Source organism: Brachyistius frenatus, unplaced genomic scaffold (assembly GCF_029030835.1).
Source record: "Brachyistius frenatus isolate BFR_SWC_R1_liver_20210118 unplaced genomic scaffold, ASM2903083v1 Contig_155, whole genome shotgun sequence".
NCBI lineage: Eukaryota > Metazoa > Chordata > Actinopteri > Embiotocidae > Brachyistius > Brachyistius frenatus.
In genome coordinates, this window is record NW_027210754.1 from 211,189 (window position 1) to 230,281 (window position 19,093).

The following is a 19,093-nucleotide window of genomic DNA, read 5'->3' on the forward strand; positions in this document are numbered from 1 at the left end:
GACACCTTCAAAGACCTTATAATATTCAGCGAGACTCTTTTTCCCCTGACAGCTAATGTTCACTTTTACTGGTATTTCAAAAAAATATGAAGATGATGATGAAGATTTTGAGAATCCAAGGACAAAATAAATGATGTTTTACAATGGATGTATTTGGAAGACTTTGAGAAGCTTCCTCCTTCATGCAGCCGCCAAAGGTGTAATACCAAAGATACGTCTCGAATGTTAATACAGACTGTATGCATATGGCTTCACATTAAAGTAATGTATGCAAGAAAATTTAAATCTTCTATTATTCAATGATGTATTGTATATTTGGTCACAAAAATGATGGTGTCAACATCTTGATTAAATTGAAACGATGCTAATTTTGAGAATGTATCAGGCTGATTACATTGATACTTAATATAAAATTATAAGGATATTTGTAAAAAAAAAAAAAAAAAAAGTTGCATTGCTGAATTAAAGCTATATCAGGACCAGTGCAGGTTAAATATCTTTAGGGGACAGGAAAGTTTAGTGTTGTCACTCCCCAGTGTTTGCTGTGCAAGGCTCATACGTGCGTGCAGTGACTGACGAAGTCAGAGGAACTCCAGATTCAAAAACTAAATCGGTTCCATGTGAGTTGTTTGACTGAAACACATTTTGTCTGTGTTGTTCTTCGGTGTAATTTCTGTGTTTATAAGTTAAATAACTGACAGACAAACTTTTTCACAACAGATGTCATACTCATTTATAATGCGTGTCAAATCATCTAGGTCTGTATTACTGATGGTACACAGAGGAATTTGTAAGTTATTATTGTTGTCACATTGGGTCAGCGAGTTATCAAGAGGCACATTTTTAGATATAACCAGAATACGAGCTGTCTCCTGGCAACCAGCTGCTTTGTCCACAGAAAGCTGGATATACTAGTTTATTCTTTCTTGTTTCTTGTTAGTGTAAAGCATGACTCAGTTACTGGGTTAAGAAATGTTTTTGCAGTTTATTACTGACTACTTAGCATCTTCGAATTCAAACCGTACCATTAATGCCATCTGAAGCTGCCTGTGAGTGATAACTTAATGCAGCTTTCAATTTTTGCTGTGTCACACTTGCAAGTAATCTTATTAGTAAATCCAAAACTCTAGTTTAAGTTAACAAATTGTAATAATTTGTTCTTCTGTCATTGGGTAAAGCTGCTCTGTTTGACTTTGTTCTGTTTACAGCGCTTACAGATTTTCCAAAATACCAAAAAGATTTGCAATAAAGCATTTTACATTTACTTCCCTGTGATGAAATTGCCTCTAAAATGAGATGAGAATTGCTGCTACACTATTTCAATAACACACACTTTCCGTGTGCCCTAACGTCTGCTGGAAGAAAGCCTTCTGAATTGCCTGGAGATATTATCTGCTTTACTGCTTGCCATAGTAGACAGTCTCAGTCTCACCAGTCAAGCGCCATACTGATTTGTGCCCCCTTTACATCCCACTGTTAGAATAAATATTTCCTTTGGTGTAGAGAACTGTATTTGCATGTGATGGAGGGTTTTCTAGCAGTTCTCTCGTGTAGAGTTCAGATGAGATATCGGAGCAGAGTTTTGTCGATGAGAGACAGTTTTGGTCTGCTACAAATCAGGACTGCCAAGTGTGGCGCGATCACGTCAGAAACACATTTGACATTTTTGTGACATTTTTCGTGCTCCAAGGCACAGACAGAAAGTGTTTTAACGTCTCTCTAAGATGTTCATGCAAGAGACTCATGCAGCTAAATCTCCGTTGTTATTGACGTGAGGAAGGAAGGCCTAATGTTTACACGGCAGGCACTATCTCTAAAGATATTCCTTAAATCCGAATGAATGCATACGATGATTGAAAGAGGAGAATAAAGTTAAGAAAAGATGATGTAAAAAGAACCGTTTAAAATAATTTTCTCATTTGCCAGTGATTGGTATTTTACATTATATTAAAAACAAATATTAGAGCATTTGTATGACTTTTGTTTGACTGTGTGTCTTTTGCGTGGACACTTTGTTGCTAGGGTGCTATTGTGTTAAGTTGTCCTGAAAATTCCCTCTCAGTGATTGGAAAAAAACATTCAGTGCAGAATAAACTCTCAACACTTTGTCAAGCTTCTGGTTTTAAAAAACACTTCAAAATACCCTGTGGTGGACACTGGAGGTAGTTGCAGCGGTTGCATAGAGTCGGTCAGTCTCGGCGCATGCTGATTGGTTAAAATGAACCTGGTCTATGCCCTGTAGGATGGAACGACTGCGAGCGAATCCCTATGGAGCGTAGCCAGACCCATATTCACGCAGTGAATTTAGTTCTGCCAACGCCAGGCTAGAAATGAATAACCGCTTCAATCAAACCTTATGCGGAGCTGCATGGGGGGAGAAATCAAAAGACGGCCAAGGTTAATAAGGAAGGTAAACAAGGGAACCATGTGGAGCATATAAAGGGAGGTCAGTGCATGTGAATGGCGGTATGAACGAAGGGATGGAGTGCACCAGTCTGTGTACCTTGAGGCCAAAGTCTGAGGGAAAAGGCCTATAATGGCATGCGCTAGTGAGAGCTAGGCTGGATGGTTGCATACTCGACAAGGTCCCCAGGGCCAGTGTGAGCAGAACTTCGTGGGCTGGGAGAGGAGGCCAAAGCTGCAGTATCCAGCTCCGCATACTGGACATCACAGTCCTTGTGGCCAGAGTTCTGGAGACAAGAGAGGCGAAAGGTGTGTGAGGAGTGAGGCAGCCAAAAAAATGAGAGCGTGAGAAGGACAGAGGAACTGACAGTGAGAGCGAGACAGAGAGAAACAGAGAGAAACAGAGAGAGGTAGAGAGAGAGAGAGAGAGAGAGAGAGAAACACAGAGAGAGAGAGAGAGAGAGAGAGAGAGAGAGAACGGCAGAGACAGATGAGAAATATGTTGACGAAAGGTTGAATGGTCATGGGGACATTTTGAGTTTGTGAGCTGCGGCAGTTTTGGAGAGGAAGGTAAAAAAAATTTTTTAAAAAAAAATGGGTATGCATGAAACATATAAAGAAGATGGCTGAAAATAACAATTAAATAATGGAGATGTTACACCGAAAATCATAAGACAAATTAATACAGAACAATAAATAAAAGGGTTAGAGATGGAGAAGGCCCCTGTCTTTGTTTACAGTGCACATAATGATATAATATTATAGTTTTTTGATTCATAAAATAATTAAATTCAAGTGTTTCTATGGGAAACAGAAAAATATATATTTTTCAGTTACAGATGTTTCCAGTTTGTAGGGGATTCTCAGAAATTATGCCACGTTATTATGTAGAGTTGATGGGCATGAAAACTGCATTTAAACAAAAACAAATGCTGTAACTAAACAAACTGGACACACACTGGGCATGTGCAGCTCTCATGCTTCGATTATGGTGAACATCCATACAATATTTCAAATATGGTGGCAGTAATTTATGCCTACTGATCACTGACACAATGGTCAGATTATGGTTTTAACCACAGTCACCGAGCAGCGCAGGAAGGTATCAGCATTAACTGCTCAGAAACATGTCAATGTGTGTGTGTTGTTTCTTTGACATCTGTGCATGTAAACTTTATTCAACCAGCATCTGACCACTGAGCACATAAATAAGTCCAATGATTGACTCACTGATTGACTCGATGAACAATTGACCAAGTGGATGATTGAGTTAATGCCTTAATGGAGTAATCAATAAATTACAATGAAAGCTTTTAGCACAGTTTATCCAATTCAAAAAATAGTTATCATATTGTCAGGACATCAGACACTAACAGACAAAACGAGGGTAATGTAAAAAAAACTGTGAGGAATACATTTTCATGTATTTACCAGGTCAATGTGAAACACTGGCAGGGGCTTAAAAACCAACAAAAAAACAGGTAAATAAAAAAAGGTAACACAACAACATTTAAACAAATGAGCTTTTGATTTCCATGGCCCATGATGACCATTACATTGTTAGTTTAGTTTCAGAAATGAAAATTTGCTTCATCAGTTTTTCTTTTGTTTTATAAAATGAATTACCTGACGGAATATGGACATTAGAGATGGAATTACATGTAAATGAATGAACAATAAAGCAAACTAATTCTTCCAGCACAGAGGGAGATAAATTGGAATCAGACTGCACTGATGCATGTGTTACTGACGACCTCAAATCACAGCTGAATAATGACAGGAATCAAAAGATGATGGACAAATTCTCTATTTTTTCCAATTACCTTCCAAAGTGTAAAAACTCCCGATTTTTTTTTGCTGCTGCATGCTTTTTTTATTTTTTATTATGCGAGCAAAAACAACTGCATGAGAAAGAATGATTTTGTAAAAAGGTAGCATCGCCTCGTTTAGTCTGCCTGCCTTCATAAAATTAGTGGAAAAGAAGAGAGTTCTGACAAGCTAAGCAGAGATGTCAGCTGTCCCGTATCTCCCTAAACAGCATCTTAGGATGGATGGTGAACGGTTGTGAATGAGAAATGCAATGGGCTGATACATGTTGTCCCCTTATTGCATCAGAGTACCTTATTTTCATCTGAAAAAGGATTACATAGAAATGATTGAAGCTTTTACAGAATTTCTGCTAAATAATTGAAATATACCTTGTAATCTCTCCACTAGTGCTTATTTCCCCACAACTCACCCTTTGCGCTCGCTGGATATTTGAATATGTGGAATATTTGTCATGACCGGGGCGCAATCAGGGAGAAAATTACAGTCACATCGGATTCAAAATTGGCAGATAATGTTTTGCCCCGAGAGAATCATCATTAGTAACACTCAACACTCAGCAGTCAATGCATGTCTCTCACAAATGGTGTTTTGAAAACCTCAATGATACACTATTCATCCTAAGAGCAGCCTTAAAACTTCAATTTAAGTGGGATGTTATCAGAGATAGGAAATAAATCAAGGAAAATCTACCCTCAGTATTCAAGGATTATCAGAATTAAGCATCTGGTCCCTTTGAGCACACAATTGAAAATTATATTTTGATATCCTTGAATAACTACGCAGAAAATCTAAATCAATGCACCTTGGAAACAGAAGGTTAGCAATTGAGTTATCCTTGGAAGCTCAATTAGACAAGAGATGAGTCATGAAAAAATTATACCAAAAATGCAAAGCCCTTTAAACAAACTTGGCTGAACTACATCAGTCAGAAACAGTTTTTAATGTAGGTCATGTTGAAGATAAAGTTTGTGTGCATCATTTTCATATCAAAGACGGGTTACTGTTACTAAAGACAGTATTTAGTCAGGTTAACCTATTCAGATTTCAGAACACTTCACTGCATTTACTGTGTTTCATACAAGAGGCAATCAAAAAGTTCAGAGACTTTTCCTGTTGCACACGAACGCATCACAGTGCCGTGACGTGCACGGAGCAAGGGGAAGCTTCATGAAAAAGCTACATCAGCACCTGAGTTATGCTCATATTTGTGACCACTGGTCCAGGTGCCTCTGCGATTTCACTTAGGACCAGAAACTTGGGCGGAGAGTGCACAACCCATTTTGTGTCAAAATCAATGAAGGAGACCTTCGAAATCCTTCAGAAAGTCTACAACAATGAAGCAATGACCCAGCCAAGGTGTTTTGAGTGGCATTCAAGTTTTTAAGAGGGAGGGTACATCACCGTCCAGGACTGGTGTTTCTTTGATATTTGCAGGTTTGTGCACCCTGAATTCATCCCCGAGATTTCAGACTGTCTGACATTTTGAGGCTTCTGAGGGAAATCATACGGTGCAAACATCCTGATCAGTGGTGCAATGGCACAACGGTCCTCCAACATGACACCATGCCCAGTCACAGGATGTTGAAAACACCTTCCTCGTAACGACACAGTCAAAGCTCCCCACCGTCCCTACTCACCGGATTTGTATTCTTGCAGCTCTCCCCAGTAATTTGACCCAAAATGTGATGTGCACTTACTGCGAAAGTTTCAGGTCCACAGTGAAATTGCAAACGTGTGTAACTCTGGTGCTGATGTTGATCAAGCAATGCAACTTAGAGTACTCAAAAGGTTATAGCTCGCGCCCTGTTCTGGACAGGAAGCCCAACAGGACAAGTATCAGAACTTTTTGATTGCACGTCATTTGAAACTCTCTATACAGCATTGTGTCTGGTTTATTTTCTTTACAGAAAGAAAAACAAAACAGCAATTCAGCTGACCTTCTCAGTGTCTTTCATATCTAAATCCATTGATTGCTACTAAAGTCAAACCAGTAAACAGATGTATACTTTCATTATTTTAAAAGAGAGGTTAATTAATCTCCTTAAATAGCATGGCAGTGTAGATTTAGGGTCCCCGTCTACTCAAAAATATGTTGAGGTTATGTTGACCCTAATTGTACTGAAAGATCCTCAGCGTTTGATACTGGAAGAATCTTTTTTAGATTCATTTACTGGAAGTGAAAATGTTTTTCTGAGCTCAACTAAAATTTTTGTTCAAGGGCAAGTACCTGTGGGCTTTAACTGCATGAATAAAAACTATAGTTTCGAAGGCAAACAACTTGCATAGTAAAAGACTTTCACGAGTGAGATGTGGAAACAGGAAGCCCCCTGTGCACTTACATTGTGAGTGGATTACAGTGTTGTACCAGATCTCTTATATCCAGTAGTTAACTTTCGAAATGAAACATATCTATGCATATTCATACATTGGGGATTTTTCCATTTCAGTGTGGCACAGATGTAATTTGTACAATTTCTAAACAGGATTTCTAACTCAAATTTAGAGCAGGGTGCTTTAAATATCAAAACAAAACATACATTCTAGCAGCTTGATTATGGGATTTAAATCATTTACAGTAGCCATGTTCATGATACTGCAGGGACATCTCACCCAGTGCAATGGTGTTACCTACTGTCATGTTTTGAATAGTTGTTTGTTCTATATAGCTTTTAGTTTTAAACTTTAAGCTTTATGGCACACAAGTAAGATATATTTAAGTTGGGATACACAAAATTCTTGAATCAAGTATTTGAAGTATTCACTCAGCATGAAACTAACATATTACACTGAAAATATGAGTTGATTTAACACCACCAATGATACGAGTTTACAGTGTATGGAAGCCACAACCACGTCATTGTCATCAGTTTCTGCATATGAGCAAGTCACATTTTCCCGTCTATACCAACAGCAGATGTTTGTTACAGGGAACATGGCAGCTCTTACCTTCAGCGTCGGAGGGAGAATTAGAAACTCTAATTCAAAGATAGCAGTTCCTGTTAGCGTCTGTGTGGCTGCTCCAGCAGGTGTTCACTTTTACCAGAAGCACAGCTAAAAGCACTTTTTTTTTTTTCTGGTATAGTACACACAACACACACTAGCTCAGACATGCACACAAATGGTCTATAATTTCAACAGGGTTTTATTTATTTTTTTCTCAACTTTAAGACTTAGAGAGTCCCCAGACAAAGCAAATAAAGCCCCCAACAGTCTCAAGCATCTCTGCCACCCAGGGAGGTTCGCCACAGCCAGCAGTAGCATCGGGTACAACGATGCAAACACTTCACAGTCAACACTCAGCGGCGATAATGTACTGCAGGGCATCACACTGCAATTTATCTGCACACGGTTGCCAGGCAAACCCACGAGCAATTACGATGGATTAGAGGACGTGGAGGAGAGATGAGGCAGACGGCAGAGCGAGTGGTGAGCATCGAGGTCAGAACGTGAGGTAGATAGTCACAGAGTAACACACAGAGAGAGCGAGAGAGAGAGAGAGGAGGTCTGTCCAGCCAGGTTTACATAGATGATGACAGGTGCTGATGTATATGATGAGATAAGGAGCTTAACACCCAGTGGATTTACTTCTCATTTTCCACTTTTTAACTGCAGGCAAGCAAAAATGTAAGATTCAGATCAGTGATTTTATGGAAGCATCATTCATTGTAAATCTCAAACACCTCCAACCATAATGGCGCCGGAAGTTCGCCCTTTCACCGGCAATTACTACTGGCCGAAGGCAGCAGCCGTGGATGACCCCGACATAGAGAAGCTCCTGTGAACCTGCTCATGCCGTCGGTACTCACCGGCTTATCGGCGAAGGGGATCGACTCAGAGGGCGCCATGTCGTAATAAGGAGGCTGAAGAGGAATCTTCTGCATTTCCTCCTCCTTGTCGAGATGAACCACCTACAAGAAACACCAAGAGTTCAGCAAAAATCAGAATGAGCTCAAAAACTCCACAAACCAGACAGGTCAGCCCGTTTCTACCGGTGCTGCTCTGCAATCCCCAACCAAAGGTTAACAATTAGTCCTTCAATGAAAACTGCTATGTTTTGTTGCATACACATTAGTTCAAAGCAACAGCACGTCAGCAGCGGAACATTATATTGACAGTTTCTCACTTCATCTGCTCACATTTGTTTTTCTGTGGTAATGAGCAGAATCCAGCAGCATTAATCTCAAATCTGACAAGGAATACAGGTTGACAGCAGTTTGAACTTCAGCAGCTCTGCCGAACTCTGCATGTGCACCAAAGTTATTTTTCAAATTAATCACTTCCATATCACAATGCAACTGATGCAAACTTTTGAAATAGCTGAGCGGAAGAGCCGCAGCAACTGTCAAGCTGTAAGAGCGAGCCGAGTTACATAGTCACTGAAATAAATTAGGGATTCTATTTCATACGTGAAGGTGACGTGATTAGACAAAACAAATATGCTCCAGGTGAATTATACCTTGTCACAACTTTCTCACTTTGTCATGAAGCTCATTGAAACTACCACACTGAATTCATTCTGAACAAATAATATCATATTTCCTAAAACAATGTTTGTGACAATATGAACTATTTCCAACATAAAAAACTGATCTGTCTGTTTTAATGTAAATTCCTATTCTTTGTGATTACCGGTTTCTTTTCATTGTTTGATATTGCTGAAGTCCAATGATTTTGACTCATCCCACAGCAATTGATGGCTTTGAAAGGAGAATTTCTTCAGTTTTAGCAATATGGTTATAAAAGATTCATGGACTATTTTCTGGAAGAGCTTTGTGTTGAATATTACTGAACAGCAGATGTCTTAATTACTCTGAGAAACCTTGTCAGTTCGAATCAAAAGTGCCACTCGTGAACATTAGATTAGATTAGATTTGCACAATTTTGAAAGAAGCATGAAAATAAAAGTGAGGGATACAAATTCATATTACATTGTAGAAAAATAGTTGAACGCAAGGTTCCCATTTTCACAGTCAAAAAAGTTAAACCTTTTAATCGGTTTTCTGTGGCATAATTGTGGCAGCCTATTAGCGAGTGTATGTGCGGTGGTGGGGGTGGGGATCTATAGTTTTCCTTTTCAATAGGTCGTCCGGTCTCAGATTTCCTCCACAGCATACCTCTAATTGATCTGTCAAACTGTCATGGTCACAAAGCAGAGTTTGACACTTCGGATAGTGAAGTACCTCAAAAGGGTTTTTAAGATCGGACACTCACAGCAGTCTCAAGGGACGTTGGCATAAAGGAATTTATCAATATTCTGATGACAAATGAAGGTTCCCAAAAAACGTAATTAAGCATATTTCAAACCTATGATTTTGCAATGAAAAGAAATAAACGCGAAAATAAAGAACTCAACGCCGTCTAGAACAAAGACGTTATCAATGCACAATACGAGGTTTATATAATAGTTGTTGAACAATGTATTTCTTCTCCTCACATCTACTGTTCAGTTTAAGGCATCAAAAGACATCAAAATACCATTTGATCAAGTTTTTTCTCACGTATGCATTTAGCTGGTGTGCACATTTTCATTCGTATCACATCAAACGGTAAAATATTTAATGGCTGAGTGGTCAAGAAGTGAGCTGAACACCAGACGTCATATGCAATTATGTGGAGGGGACATTTGTTGAAACCATGAAGACGTTGCCCTCCTGGCTGCTTGTCGCCTGTTTGTCTCTCAAAGTCCATCTCACAGCGACGTACACCAAGTGTTTGTGATGTAGCGAGCGCAGATGTTGATACTTTGGCTGTGTTTCCAGTTTTGCTCTGTGCACTGGACAATGATAAAACCATGATGGAGCCAAATTCATCAACCCAGTCAAGTCACCAAGCAACCCATTTTCAAATTTAAATTTAAATAGTAGGATGTCGTGCCACGAAGCCTTCTTTGTAAATTTGAAGATAATGAGTTGTCCTTGATCTTCTGTTTTCATTTTGAACATATCCGTGTGTGTTTTTATATACATATATACTATATATGTGTGAGAGCTCATATGCATATGCATTTATAAGCATTTGAAAGACAAAACACTTTTTCATTATTTTCAGAAAAAGTAAGAAGCGTGTCATTACACATTTGCCTGGTAGCTCTGCAGATGCTGATTATCATTTAAAGAATCAGCTCATCATGATCATTGGAAGGCTTTGGGGGACATGTATAGCTAAGCAAAGGAAGGTGCCACTGAAGACACTCTTTTCTGGTTTGAAATTAAAATAGTTGCTCAGATTATTCCTTAATAACTTAGTTTTACTTTTGATCATATGAAAGGTGTTCTGTCACTGAAACAGATGATGAATGGATATTGCAGGTGCAGCCATGGCAACATCACGAGACACTGGGCAGAATAAATCACCGACGTAAATAAATACTATGAAACCTGAAACCTTGAACCTTACTTTTTTTTTTTGGTCCGTTAATACGTCAATTTTCTACTGCACATGCCTTTTTGTATAACAATTATGCTTACTGTTCATGCATCAGGAATTATTGTTCATTCATGAATACTTTACCCTGATGTCATAAACCTGCTATGATACTTTTTCTTTTGATTACTTTTATTTTTCCAAATGCGAGGCTTGCTGAGCATGCAGTATCTTTTAAAGCAGCGACATCCATAAAACTGAACACATTAAATCCAGGAATGTGTCTATTATGGCCTCATCTTTCTACTAATCACTAGTCAGGCAGTAGATGCCTTGCTCAAGTACTCCAATGCGCAGGGATGAGAGCACATTACTTTAACTTCTCTCCATTACTTTCTCTGCTCAGATGTCCAGCAGTTTGACCTCAGGCCAATGATGTGAATCATAAAGTTGGATTTTAAATCTCAGCAGTCCTGATACATGATGGGCAACTTGAAGGTGAGGTGAATCTTCAATTATTCAGATGCTAATAATTTTTTTCCCACTATATCTACCCAGTTAATGGAGTACTGCAGTCCTCGGCAACACTAAAGGTCTCGGCAAACTCATTGAAACCTCTGCAGGAACACTGTCCAGAACATTTCATGTGTAAATATTACTGAACTCTCGTTCTTTTGAGAGTTACTATTGTTCTCTTAAACTGTAGGTTTTGCTGTGGACCAAACTACAGCAAGCACTTTGGAAACTGATAAAATCCGGGGATTCCTTTTCTGATTTGGTGGTAGCAGCCTAATGCAATATAAAGACTGTTCTCATGCAAGCTTGACAAAAGAATTTAGTTCTGTGTGACCAGCAGCTGATTAAAACTGTTGGTCACACAGACCAGGAGCCAGTCATCAACAAGGAGCTATGCAGAATCAGCGTGACCGCGGAAAGGGACGTTTAAAATTGAGTGATCAGTTTGGAAATACTTTTTGACCAAAGGCAGTTCGTGGTTAAGTTGTAATTTCCTAATTGCAGTGGAGCAAACGAGTGGTTTCTTCCTCGACTCCATTGATTACATGCAGTGCAAACAACATATGTCTTTTTACAGTATACTCCTCATTTTACTGTTTACTGCCAGAGTGACACCTCAGAGTTGCTGCTTTCTCTCTTTCATCATCCACAGTTATTCTTCGTCACTTCTAGCTGACAGCACATTCAGTCTGCTTTCAGTATTCTGCATTCTGTCACTTCCCCCCCAGTGTAAACACGACTCGAATCTGCTTAGCATTAGCTGTGGTATGGATCTTGGGACATGCTGAGAGTCTAGCCTACTTCTTTCAACCAGCCAGGAAGTAACCTCACCAGATGGGACCACTGTACCTTGTGGTGTTAATGCAACCACTCCAACCTCTGCCTGTTTGCACATTTAGGCGTTACCACTGCTAAGGATTGAGAAGCTGTTTTTCCCAGATGGGGTGGCAAACTCTTAAATCAGTTGATGCTCCTCACTAAGCCACTCAATGATTGTCAGTTTGTTTCCTGATTAATGATAAAACTGCTCCTTCAAATGCTTTTAATCTTCAAAACTAGCATCTACTGACAGCAATGTGAGGCATTTAAGGAACAGGATACATCTTTAAATTGTAGCAACAAATGATAGCCTGGGTTACACTGAGGTGGGCAATTCAAGCAAAAATAATCACTCGCAATTAATCGACTAGTTATCGGATATGCATGAACACATAAAGAGAAGGAGAGACTGACGTGTGCCGTAAACTCCGGTTTAACAAATGCCGTCCACCTCTAAAAACCTTGTCTCGGACAAAGCTGATGAAAAGCCTGTCTTCAGTTTCATCTTTGAGACGAGGGCCCTTTTTTGCCCTGCAAATCAAACATCAAACTCATCTATTGACTACGTTTTGGTCAACTGACGATCTGCTCGCTTTATCTGGCCGAGTTTGCATCGCTCCTCTTCTTCATTTATATTTTGAAGGAGTTCCAATCAGAATTCTTTTAGCGCTTTACTCGTGTTTCTGCTGTTCGCATCTAATCTCACAGCACCACATGGTTTAACCTGCAGAGCTCTGCAGCCCGACAGCGAGGTGTTTCTCCTCTCCATCTGTTGTTTAATGGCGGCTAGCGGACAGCTTTTAGGTGCATTACCACCACCTTCTGACGAGAGTAATACATTACAACCAGGAGAAATAAGGAGCGAATGCTCAGTGATGATGCTGCAGTGAAAGGTTGATATTTTGATTTCAAAAATAGATGTATAGTAAAACCCCTTTTTTCAATAAAAGACAGGGCAAATCTCTTTATTGCTCTCGCAGCTACATGAATGTGACTCTTCCTGTTCTGACTCTTTAAATATGGGTTTTAATTTCACTCCAAAAAGTTACAAAGTGAAATTTGAGACCTCATCTAAATCCAGATTTAGAAAATCCTCAGAATTTGCGTCGGACCAACCAGAGGGAATAAGAAAAGGTAAAGAAGAGGAGGATCTTACCTGGATGTCATCAGATGTCAAATGTCCCTTCATGTCACTGTTCTTCTTTTTGGGTGGGGGCGGGGCCGGTTTGTGTGCAGGTGGGAGGTCAGTCCTGTGAAGAAAGTGAAAAGGTAACATGACACTCAGCACAATAAGTCATTGCCACTCTTTTCGTCCCTCACCTTCTAAAGCACTCTATAATGAGAAGTCCTGCCTGCACTTGCCTTTTTCACTCTTTCCTTGGATTTTGATAGATCTCGTGTTGGTGGCTTTGTTGCAGCGGCAGCCATCCCTGCCCTTTCAAAGGCTCTCGCTGGAGAGACACTGTGCTAATGAGAGTGGGCTGTAATTGGACACTGAGGTGAGGAGATGGGAATGGAGGGGGTATAGGGAGCAGGGAGAAGGGCATGTATGAGTCAAGTCCTCAGGGCGGATGGAGTCTCATCAAGAGTGCCACGTGGAAAAACACCCTTCCTACTGTGCAGAGACTGTTTGTTTGACATATCATCCTGAGCTGTGACACAGAGAGCTCAGCAGGTAGCTTCTGCTCTCCACCTTTCTCTGGATCTAACATGCCCTCATCCCAGGGCACTCACCCCTCCCCTCTGTTGACACACCTGGGGAAGAACAAAGCCTCAACAACTCAACACCTGTGCTCATTTGCATATCGCCGTTAACAGGACAGAAAGCAAATATTTTTCTTCGAATCAACAATGAAATTTACCTACTCCGGTATACTGATAGGATCATGAAAAGGGAAATGAAATTGTGAACAGGAAAGACAGCAGTAACTGAAAGCTGGATGTTGAAGTAGTTCGACGTGTATCTGGATAATTATTTCAGACAAGGAAAGAGACGGCTTGTTGCTACCGAGTCGTTGCGAAGAAAACCCCTTTTCTCAAACATGCTGGCAGTCAGATGTCATCTGTCGTATTCTGACATGATATCGGGAGTGATGAAAGATAATGAAGTGGAGCACAGACACTGAGCTGTGTACCTACATGCATTATCTCCGGCTCCTCCCGCCTCCCATTCGCACTGGTTCACGTCCTTATTGAATAACATGACCTTTCTGCAAGGCCATGCTGGCGTTTTAATGTGCAGAAAATTTGTGCATGAGTGCACCTCTTAACTCTTTCTTTCACGCTCATTATTTCCAGTCCGTATCACCTTGTCTCCAGACAGGGCTGCCGTGCCACCACCAGACTCGTGTGGCAACCTCCCCTGCCTGCCTGCCTGCAGCACGGAGGCACAGTTGGATGCAGATAGAAAGGGAGCGTGCAGCACACCATCTCTTCTACAATAACCTCTTCCGTCGCAGTGTTCAGTGGAGAAACATCCATTTTCTCTGAGACAGATAATTATGAGTCTCGTGGAAATGCGGTTTCCGCAGCTACGGCAGCGTGCTCATTATAGAGTATTGTAATTTATTGCTTATGATTGACGGGATTTTGATACAGGTGAGAACTTTGAAAAAAGCCGTGACAGCTGACAAGATAATTTGCTTTCAAGAAAGGTATGATACAAAATGTAAATTTTCAGCCTCAGTCTGTCCTGTGCAGATGCCAATTTCTATATATTTTTTTTTTTATGTCACGTGGCATCACCCGATTTTTGACACAATATTTACTGTTTTGAGACACATGTAGTGTGTTATCATGATTGGACATTAATTCAAGCAGAATGAAATCATACAATATGTAGGTATGACGCAACATTTGAATTCAGACCCTGCTGTATTTTTCAACTCGCATTGAATCCAATAGGACCCCTGGTGATTGCATTTCATCGCAAAGGAGGCTGTTCAACTGGTGTGTTGGGGCCCCATATGCAGTGTGGGTTTATTAAATTTGGACAAACATGAAGAAATTTCCTCATCTCACGACCACCACCCCGTGGCAACCACTTTCTTCCTGTCATGCCGGCCTTTCTTGATTATATTCATCTACATTTGTAATCAAGTTATTCTCAAGCAGCAGCCTGAGGAGACCGTTGCTGCATAGACTGTCATGACTATTTGACACAATAGCTGCAAATCAGTGTAAAACGTAACATCATTGTTTGATAAAGTGCTTTGTGTGCAGAGTGTATAATCATACAGTATGTGAGTCCCAATTCCATACTACTGTCTAAAAGTATAGAGTACTTAGAAATAGACTTCATATGCACGTGAATGTTTTTACTGACTTGTGTAAGGAAGTACAAAATGAAGTACGCCAACATTACAAACCGTCATGCTTAAAACCGTCTGCCAGTAAAGCAATAAATAAACTAAGTGTTTTATTTTTAAGACTCAACACCTCATGTTTTGATTTTGCAGATACTGCAGACGCATTTACAAAATCAACTCCATCCACCACTTGTTTCCATTTTGTCCTGAGTTTTAATTGCGGAGATCTGCTTCTCTAATGGTCTGATGTGCCAACAAAACAAGTTGTCAGCCAAGAGTTTAATCATATTATCTAAACTTTATTAATGCAAAGGTAGAACTTAAATAAATAGAACCAAAATATTGGTATCAATCTATAATTTTAGAGGAAACCGTGTGTAAGAACAGCCATGGTGGGTAATTTACTCCCCTTTTTTAACTGTTCTGGCAGATCTCCAAGCTGTTTGGGTCATTACCTTCCCATTCAGTTTTGCTTCCTCTTCCAAATAAGTATGTTAAAAACTGTCTCGGTATCAGTTTCTGCCCCGATCAGATTTCTTTTCACTGATGTTGCTCCCTTATTAGCTCTTAGCCATTAACTAGATGCACTGATGCTTACGACAAGAATTACCAGAATAAGCTCCAAGTTATAATGATCTCGAAACATCCTCGTCCTTTTCCTAAAGATTTAAGACTATTTTTGTTTTCTGAGGCAGTGTCAGTGTTCAGTGGCCACCGATGCCACATTTCAGAATTCAAATGAAAATCTTTGCATATACCGCACCCACATATTTTGCGATATTTCGGAAAACACACAACATGCAGTAGCTCCTCAGAACAAGCATGTAGTGTGGAAATTTGACACTGAATGAGCTGCACTTGCAAACTGAGAGTCTTTTGAATCTGGTTGTGGTTCATGAAAATGCTGAACTAACTACAGGTGATCTGAATTGTAACTTTTTTAATTAGAATAAGTTTCTGAACTGTAATTACTGACCCATTAGAATAATGTCCACTTCACAGGTGTACGGATTTTTCTTCTTAATAATACTCTACAGCGGTGACTACCTACTAAGCAAATAAATGTAAATATTTTACATGCAGAGCTTGCCCTGGAGCCAAATGAGATTAGCCTTTAATCTTAAATATATATATTTCTTCTTTCTTGTGAATGTTGATGATAAACATAAGTAACCTTTTTTGGTTTAACATTTCTTGAGCAACCAACTGATGCAAATCAACCTTTTTACTGTATGAAACTAAAGATGGGAAATAAAAGATTTAATACACAAAACAGCATCAATACATAATGACGACTGATTGATAGGCTGTGTAACTTTACATATTTATTGAGGTCGCTAGAGTGTGTGTATTGTTTGAGTAAAATATTCAGGTTTGCATCTGCAGCTTCTCCCCTGATTTGCGATAATGAAGGACTGAACTCATGCCCTTAATATTAGCTCCATTAGTCAAATGCAATGATGTTTTCCTCAGCTTGACCACCTCGTGTCCATCTCGGCTGTGATCACTCAGACTTCCTCAGTGCAGAGTGCGATGCAGGCAGCATGGGGGCGTTGGCTCTGTGGGGCGCAAACACTAATGAAAGCTGACAAGCACCACAAGCCTGTGGGGAGCAGAAAGCGCTGGGCAGGGAACCATGAGCTACATTCAAGTTTGCACTGTTTCCTACTCAGACATCCACCTTGAAGACCTTGCTCCTCGCTCTGTTGGCTACAAAAGGCTCAGGGCAGCTTAAGGGGAGATTTAAGGGGGATAGCGAGGAGAAAACATAACTAATCCTTAAACTGAGAAGAGTAATCTGCGAAGGAAGATTTACAGCAAAGAAAATGACGTTCACAATGCACTCACAAAAGAAGGGAATTTCCCATTAGAAATCTTTGCAGCAGTGGGGCAGTTTTTGAGCGCAGATAATCAGAGTTAAGATGTCCCTCTGTGTGTCTCGTTGAAAACACTATTTCTGGCCACTGCATGTGAGAAAGTGAAGTGTAGCATTCCCAGAAGTGTTCGGCTTATAGAGCCACCATATGACCGCAGCCCGGCTCATGGAAAACAACGTGGACTGTTTGAGCTGATCCTTGGTACTCTCATTGATTTCTGTTGATCACAATCTTATTTGGCAATTTAAATGCTAATGATACTTTTAATTGCAAGACGGGATAAATGTGATTTGATCTTTAGGAGGCAATTACTTCCATGCTTTGTCTCGCTCCCATCTTTTCAAAAGGCGGACAACAATTACTCTGCAGAGCTCAGCTTTTTTTTCTTCTCACGAAAAGAAAAAAAAAAAAATACAAGAATGAAACAAAATAGCGTTTTTGTTCTTTGACAAGTTTATCAAAAACTATTTGTGTTGCTGGAGGAAAGTTTAGCTTTTTAGACATTTAACTTTACAATTATACACAAATGGTCAGTTTCCAAACCTTTTTCAACACCTTAAGCATTGTTACTGATATACACACAATGCTATACAAAAACACGGAAATAAAGGTGATTGTTATGGACAGTTGTACTGCATGTATAACATTCTGTACAGAGAAACCAAGCACCATTTTTACGCATGGATAACAACAGTAAATGATTTGAATTCACACCCAGTTCAATAACAGTCCATGTTGAATCACTCAAAGACAACAGAGACAATCCTACTTTGGTTACAGCTTAAAGCAAGAAGGTGTTCAACAATATTTTTACCATTTATCACATTTATAAGGTCTCCACACAGCAATAGTGAAAAGCACTGGTGACCATAAATCAAAGGGTAAACAAGAACAAATCTTATCTCTACAGATCATTTCTTGCCAGTATCATCTTTTAAATCCTACTTTTGTAACAGCATCGTCCCATTTTTTCCACATAGACTTGTATTGTCTCTCATAAATGTCCTCCAAAACAACAATGATGCTACATTTTAGTCCTGGAAAACTATTTCCAGCACTAACGTGGCCAAATTTATACCTGTTGTGTAGTGACGTGGGCTTCCAGCTCATAATTTAACATTCATTTTACGTTCTGCATGTGATTCTTCTCAGATTTGGTTGTAAATACGTCCAGGAAGTTGGCATCAAAGTGATTTATACCGGCGAGCATTTACAACTGTGTCAACACCAGCTGCACATCAGGAACACTAGCAAGCGAATTCATTTTTTTTTTTTTTTTTTTTTTTGCCACATTCATTTCTTTTCGCAGTGCCACAATTGGCAGTGCTTTCCAGCATTTTGGAGGTCATACATCACACTCGTACAAAAGACAGAGCGATGAAAACATTATTCGGAGAACATCGCCTTTGACAATGCCCATCTATTTTGATAATCAGCTGACTATTGTGCCAGTGCAGCTTCTAAAGGGCCAGTGATTTATTAGGATTGACCAATTTTGAGTCACATCATGTGCTGCTTTGTGAGGGCAAACAGAGGCGTGACTGGCGGTGCAGTCAGGCATGTTATCAAATGCCCAAGCTTGATTAACAGCTCATCAACATGCAGAATTAAACAGTGTGGCTAAATGCTTCCCCTTTACCCTGACATCAGACACTCATATAAAACTATGAATCTCTTGCATTAGTCCTTGACATTAAAATAAACCCCCCACATTCTCTTGCAACTTATTTGCATTCACATAATTTGACATTTAAAAATAAAAAACGTAAATAACATTTTTTTTATTTTTTTTTTTTTTTTTTTACATAAGACACTGAACATGTTGGATGACGAACCACAGAAAACGGACACAAAGTTTCATCTGCAACAATTAAAGTCTTGAATCACATTTTACTACATTAAGCATGACATGCCGGACAAGTAAGAAACAAAAAGCACAATTACAGCACTGACACAACGACAACTCTTGTCATGCAA

General features: G+C 39.7%; 1 protein-coding gene across 2 annotated transcripts in view; it reads right to left on the reverse strand.

Annotated features, from left to right (window-relative positions):
* nectin1b (nectin cell adhesion molecule 1b) overlaps positions 1-19,093 on the reverse strand; it is a 139,534-nt gene that overhangs the window by 9,718 nt on the left and 110,723 nt on the right. The window contains exons 7-9 of one of the 2 annotated variants that reach the window (XM_069716293.1): positions 13,088-13,181; positions 8,040-8,141; positions 2,504-2,690 (exon numbers count right to left, since the gene is read on the reverse strand). In XM_069716293.1, the coding sequence (XP_069572394.1) occupies positions 2,547-2,690; positions 8,040-8,141; positions 13,088-13,181 (340 nt within the window). In that variant the 3' untranslated portion in view covers positions 2,504-2,546. The remainder of the gene's footprint in view (positions 1-2,503; positions 2,691-8,039; positions 8,142-13,087; positions 13,182-19,093) is intronic. The other variant, XM_069716291.1, reaches the window with a different exon arrangement.